Source organism: Phaseolus vulgaris, chromosome 8 (assembly GCF_051622355.1).
Source record: "Phaseolus vulgaris cultivar YP4 chromosome 8, ASM5162235v1, whole genome shotgun sequence".
Lineage (NCBI taxonomy): Eukaryota > Viridiplantae > Streptophyta > Magnoliopsida > Fabales > Fabaceae > Phaseolus > Phaseolus vulgaris.
In genome coordinates, this window is record NC_143505.1 from 10,673,910 (window position 1) to 10,680,901 (window position 6,992).

At 49.5% G+C, this 6,992-nt stretch overlaps 1 protein-coding gene across 1 annotated transcript; it reads right to left on the bottom strand.

Annotated features, from left to right (window-relative positions):
* Positions 1 to 433: 433 nt before the first annotated feature.
* LOC150025409 (uncharacterized) lies at positions 434 to 4,084 on the bottom strand. Its single transcript, XM_090294017.1, has 3 exons — positions 1,952 to 4,084; positions 1,615 to 1,888; positions 434 to 1,038 (listed from the first exon to the last, which is right to left on the bottom strand). Exons 1-3 carry the CDS (start codon positions 4,082 to 4,084, stop codon positions 434 to 436), a joined length of 3,012 nt encoding a protein of 1,003 aa, XP_090150143.1.
* Positions 4,085 to 6,992: the final 2,908 nt, after the last annotated feature.

Sequence of the window (6,992 nt, forward strand, 5' to 3'; positions counted from 1 at the left end):
CTTATCTGGGGAGAATGGACCGATAATGTCCATCTCCCATATGGCGAACGACCACGGGGAGATGATGCTGTGCAGTTCTTCCGGCCTGGTGTGGAGGAGGGGGCCGAATTCTTGGCACTTGGCACATTTCTTTACGTATTCGGCACAGTCGCCCTGTACGGTCGGCCAGTAGTAGCCGGCTCTCAAGACCTTGGCGGCCATAGTCCTTGCCCCGGCGTGATTTCCGCAGACTCCTTCATGAATCTCGCCCAGGATGTACTCGACCCTTTTGCTGGTTATGCATTTTAGCAGGGGGGTTGAGTAGCCTCTCCGATACAACTCTCCGTTGATCATGGTGTACCGGGCGCATTGTTGCTTCATCGCCTTCTCTTGGCCGGCCGTGCACGTGCCGTCCGTCAGGTATTGGATGATGGGTGTCATCCAACTGCCGGCCTCAGCCTCTTCTTCCTCTACAGCTAGGCACTCGGCCTCGGCCTCCGTCACACTTGGGTGTCTCAACCATATTTGTATGACCGACCTTTGATGGCTCTTCTTTTTGGTGACCGAGAGCTTGGACAGGATGTCGGCCCTCTTGTTGTCCTATGTGTTGCAAGGGTGCTTTGCTGAAGCGGGCGATACTGTTTTTGGCCGCGTGGTAGTATCGCTGCAGCAAAGGTTCTTTAACCTCGAAATCTCCATTGATTTGGCCGACCATCACCTGGGAGTCAATTTTGCATGTAACCTCGCGTGCTCCCATGTCGTAGGCTAGGTTCAGCCCGGCCAGCAAGGCCTCGTACTCGGCTTGGTTGTTGGTCGCCCGAAATCCGAATTGGAGGGCTTGTTCCAAAAGGAGGTCGCCCGGCCCCTCCAGGACGATTCCCGCTCCACACGCTGTTTTATTTGAGGAGCCGTCCACGTAGAGAGTCCAACCGGCCGATAGGGTGGGCAGTGGTGTCAGCTCGGCCGAGAAGTCGGCTAAGCACTGAGACTTGATGGCGCCTCTTGGCTCATAACGTATGTCGAACTCGGAGAGTTCGACCGACCATCCTATCATCCTCCCTGCAAGGTCCGGTTTAGATAAAATTTTAAAAATAGGGTAGTCGGTTCTTACAGTTATGGAGTGATTTTGGAAGTATGGGCGCATCCGTCTTGCCGTGAGGACGAGTGCGAGAGCCACCTTCTCAATCATCTGATACCGGGTCTCAGCCGAGTGGAGGGTTCGGCTGACAAAGTATATGGGTCACTCCTCGCCCTCGGCTTCCTGCACTAGGGCAGCGCTGACTGCTTCTTCCGAGACTGCTAGATATACCAGGATTGGGATGTCGGGTCTCGGCTTCTGGATGACGGCCGGGGATGTGAGGAACTCCTTGAATTTTTTGAAGATTTCCTCGCATTGGTCGTCCCAGACGAATTTTTTGCCTTTTCGGAGCAACTGAACGATCGGCCTCGTCTTCTCGGCCAGACGGGGGACAAATCGAGAGAGGGCGGTCAGCCGCCCAAGGAGTTGTTGTACCTCCTTCACGGTGTTCGGGCTTCTCATGTTGAGTATGGCCTGACATTTGTCGGGGTTGGCCTCTATCCCTCGGTGGGTGAGCATGAAACCTAGGAACTTTCCTCCCTCTACCCCGAAAGTACATTTTTCGGGGTTGAGCTTCATGTTGACTCCCCTTAGAGCCTTGAAGACCTCGTCCAAGTCCTTCAGATGTTGCTCGAACGAGTCGGACTTCACGACTATGTCGTCCACATAGACTTCTACCGCCCGGCCTATCAGACCCTTGAAAATTTTGTCCATGAGACGCTGGTAGGTCGCCCCGGCGTTCTTGAGGCCGAACGGCATGACCTCGTAGTAGTAGTTGGCATCGGCCGTCATGAAGGCCGTCTTCTCCTTGTCCCGCGGGTGCATGCTTATCTGGTTATAGCCAGAGTAAGCGTCCAGGAAGCTCATAATTTTGTGGTCGGCCGCCCCATCCACCAGGCGGTCAATGTTCGGGAGGGGGTAGGTGTCCTTCGGACATGCGCTGTTGATGTTTCTGTAGTCGACGCACATCCTCCAGTTACCGTTTGGCTTGGTAACCATGACGACGTTGGCCAGCCATGTCGTGTAACGGGCCTCCCTTATGAATCCGGCCGACAGGAGCTTTCCGGCCTCCTCCTTCGCCGCGAGTCGTTTTTTGTCGCCCAAGTCTCTCTTCTTTTGGGAGATCGGGCGGGCTTCCTTGAATATGGACAATCGATGGGTGATGACATCCGGGCTGACTCCCGGCATGTCGGCCGGCGTCCATGCGAACATGTCGACATTCTTTTTTAGCACGGCGTGCATGACCTCGGCCTCGGCCGCCGCCAAGGCTGTCCCTACAGCCGTGCTGTGTTCTTCGTCGAGGAGGGGGACTCTCCTCAGCTCCTCTCTTGCCTCTAGCCTGTCCTCGGTTGCCCGGGGATCAAGGTCTACTAGTGCCACGGTTGGCTGTGCCTCCCTCGGCCGGTCCTTCCTGGGGGAGCGGTCCTTTCGGGAGGACTTTCTCGCCCGAAGGGGAGAGGTGTCTGCCCTTAGAGGTTCCACCCGGAGGCTCTCGGCGTAGCACTCTCGTGCCTCTTTCTGGTCCACGTGGACTGTGAGAATGTCTCCTGTCTTTGAAGGGAATTTCATTGCGAGGTGGGGGGTTGATACTATGGCCATCAGCCGGTTGATGGATGGTCGGCCGAGGAGGATGTTGTAGGAGGTGTTAGCGTCGATGACCAGGTACCGGATTTTGATGGTCCTGGTGTTCTTCCCCTCTCCGAAGGTGGTGTACAAGTCGATATACCCCTTGGTACCCACTCTTTCGCCCGAGAATCCTACCACGTGGTCGTCGTATGGCATCATCTCGGCCTCGGTCATTCTCATGGCCTTGAAAGTTTTCCAGTAGAGGATATCTACCGAACTTCCTTGGTCCACGAGGGTCTTCCTTATGGTGAATCGATCTATGTCGACCACTATCACCATCGGGTCGTCCTGCTGGCGGTAGTCCACGCCTTTAAAGTCTTCGTCCGTGAACGTGATAGGTGGCATCCTTGGTCGGAACGCCACGGCGTTTACCTGGTGTACCGCCCGGAGGTGTTTCTTCCGGGCGTTGTTTGTGCTTCCTCCCCCGGCGAATCCGCCGGCTATAGTGTTGATAACCTCTCGGTTACCTCTCCTATCGCCCTCCCTGGGGGGATTGTCCCTTCGAGGGGGGTCGGCCCTTGCGGGTTGACGGTCGCCTCTGTTATTTTGGTTTTCTCGGCCGCGCTGGGGTGACCTCGTCCGCCTGGGTGGATCCGCCCGGCTGGGTGGGTCTCGGCCATTCTTGACGAAACGACGGAGATGCCTAGCTTGGATGAGTTCCTCGATCTTATCCTTGAGGGCTTGACACTCGTCGGTCGAGTGTCCGGTGTTTTGGTGGTACCGACACTGCTTCCTTCGGTCGGCATTATTTGGGCTGGCCACCTTCCTTGGGGGAGGGATCAACTCGGCATTGAGAGCCTCGTCCAAGATCCTCCCTCTCTCAGCCGTCAACGGTGTGTATCTCGAGAATCGAATTGGTCGGTCTCGATTCTCCCGTCGCCGGTCAGTTCTCTGTATCGGCCGCGCCTGGCGGTCCCTTTCTTCCTTCCTTTCTCCGCCGGCCTCGGCACGAGCCTGGTTGCGGAACTCTCTTAGTTCCTCCAGCTGCATGTACTTAGCGGCCCTCTTTCTCAGCTCGTCCAGGCTGTCGGCCGGTTGCATGCATAGGTTGTCGGCAAAGGGCCCCGGGCGCAGGGCCGTCAGCATGTGGTGCATGGCGACATCCGGACTCAGATTTCGGATGCTCATCGCCACTTTACTGAACCTATCCACGAAGGCTCTCAACGACTCTCCCTTCTCCTGGCGGATGCCTACCAGGGCGATTGAGGTCAGATGATGCGGCCGGCTGGTCGCGAACTGTGTTTCGAACTTTGCGACGAGCGTGGCAAAGCTGTCGATGGAGTTGGGTGAGAGCTTGGTGAACCAGCTAAGGGCTGCACCCTTCAAGGATGTGGGGAACACTCGGCACAAGACGGCGTCGTCCGAGGTGTACAGACTCATGTGGGTGGTGTAGGCGTCCATATGCTCGTCCGGGTCGGTCGACCCGTCGTATCGGTCTCGGTTGAAACCCTTCCACTTCTCAGGAAGTGGGACTTCGATGATGTTGTTCGTAAAGGGGTGACGGCGGTTTGGGTCGGCCGTCAGGGTCGTCCGGGTGGATCTGATTAGGCACGACTCGTCGCCCATTTCAGTCTCGCGGGGAGGGGGTCGACCTCTCGTCCCCTCGGCCACATCCGGGTTGGGGGGAGAGGTGTAGGACTTGCCGACCACGTTCGTCGGTATGACAGAGGGTCCTCCCTCCCCCAACTTCTTTCTCATATCTTCGTTCTCCCTGCGGAGAACTTGCAGCTCTTGTTCATTTTTCTGAGCGGCCTCCTCGGCCTTTCTCCGCATCTCGGCCATCTCCCTCTGGAGAGACAGCAGCAGCATTGTTTGGTCGGCTTCAGCCATTCTTTCCATGCTTCTTGTCGAAACCATCTACCTTTTTCCTTCAGCTAGTTTCCCTCGGCCCCACGGTGGGCGCCAATTGTTCCTGCTAGGGAGATGGGACCTAGAGAATTGTTGAAGTCTTCTTCTCCTTCCTTCAGTCGGGCAGGTGGCTGGGTGATGAACTGGGATCCTTCTCTTCTTTCTGCTTATCCTTCGGCACTCGGGACTCGGTCGTCGGGTGAACACCGGATGGTGGGGGTACCTGCGAAGGCCCTCCGACGCTCAAGTCAGTAAAGCGGGTGGTTAGCTCTCAGGTAGGTGAACAGTAATAATGACATACCTTACTCCTTGAAATGCGTGCTATTTATATTATCCTAGTGGGCCTACCTTGTTGGGCCCGTTTATCGAGGTGGATACCGCTTAGGGTTGTATTACCTAATTCTTGGTGATGGATTAGCTTCACTGATCTTGGTTTGAGCGTTAATTGTAATGGGGTTCGGCCATCGGCCAAATTCTCAGGGTGAGGATCGGCCATCGGCCAAACACCCGTGGCCTTCGGCCGTCTTAGTTGAGTCTTCAACGGTCTCGGTCTCTCGGCCAAGTCTACAAAAGGTCTCGGACCCTCGGTCTTTCGGCCAAGTCCTCAAGGGGTCTCAGCCTTCGGTCACTCGGACAGGTTGACTGGGCATCGGGCAGCCAGGTGGGTCCCAGTCTCGTCCGGTACCGGTACAAGTTGTATTAAAATAATTGAGTATGATCTGGCTATGGAGGGTTCTAATATTGATAGCTGAAGTGATTAAGATGGAATTTTAATAATAATATATTTTTATCCCTAGTTTTAATCGTATTTGACATTATTAACAGGCCATTAAAATTGTCTTAAATAAATAATTATGATCACATAAAAGAATATGATTGGGAACCCACACAATATTCCCAATGATTCGCCCCCTCAACATGAATCACTCCCTCAATCAGATTCGTTGCTTGTAACTATGCAAATCAATAATAATAAGAAAAGAAAATGCTAACTGACGGCTATATTTACCTAATTAATAATAATAATAATAATAATAATAATAATAATAATAATAATAATAATGAAATAAATTAGAATAAAGTGAAATGAAATAACGCATATTTATGGTAGCATTATTTTCTTAAATAATCATATTACTGTCACGACTTTGCTGTACTGATATATTGATTCAGCGATAACCAATACTTTTCTAAAAAAATATGGGGTGTTTTTTTGAAGTTGTTTTTTTTTTCAATGCCTAAAGTTTTAGTATATATCCGTATTTATCTTAAATTTATCAAAAGATCCAAGAATGTAAAGATATCAATAATGAGAAAAGTTAGTTAGGTTCACACTAAAAAAAATTGGTAAATTTTATTCGTCACAACATTTAAAAAGTTGTTAAAAAATGTGAAGAAATTTGCAATAAAATATGATGTTATTATTGAAACATGTAGGGATGACAATGCGGGACAATCCACTAGCAAAAAGTGTGGGATGAGTTCAGCAATTCAACCGTCCTGCAGGTCAACAATAGGACGGGACGGGCTGATTTGCTATTTTTTTTGGCATTTATTTTTCAAAAACAGTAAAGTTGTTTAGATTTATTTTTTTGCATTTTTGGATTGACGCTTTCGATAAAATCTCGAATTGGCGCGTTTGGTAATCTCCTGAATTGGTGCTTTCGGTAGTACATGAATGATAATGTTAATCCAAAGTAAAAAAATGCAGAACATCCATAATTGAAAAAACCCTTCCGGATCCGCCAATCCATAATTCAAAATATACATTTCGGATTCAGAAATCCATATTTGAAAAAATTCATTCCTGATCCACCAATCCATAATAGAAATTAGACTTCCAGATTCAATAATTCGAAAATCAACAATTTATGCAAACTTTGCTTTCGGAACATCCCCTCATCCGGAAAACAACATGATTCACTTACGGGTTGATGAATTCGTAACACACTCCCAGATCCCGAATTCAAATAACAGGTGATGGCCAGTTTCTGAATTTACAAAATTGTGGGGTGCAAGAAGAAAAATGTAGGGATGCAGGAAGAAACTGCCACATATTTAATGGTTGATTGACAATAAATTAATTGTAGAATAGTTATGTGAAACACTTATTTTTTAATACATTCAAAATATAAAAAGAGAAAAAAGCAAAACATGTTTCAAATGAGACTGAACTAATTGAACCATAAATTCTTTCTCCCTGTTTATTTTGTATTGTGACCATATTGGTTGAACAACTGAACAAACCGAACATTTAACTTCCTTAATCTACATACATCACTCTCACTTGATTATTATATATTATTTATTATTATTTCTTCTAATATGTAATACTTTTTAGAATTATTTTTAGATTATATGCTTATTCTATATTTTCCGATAGGATCTTAATTTGTAATTTGCAAATTGGATTGGAATGGATGAAGGATGTACTAACCGGTCTCTTTGTGAGTTTGAAATT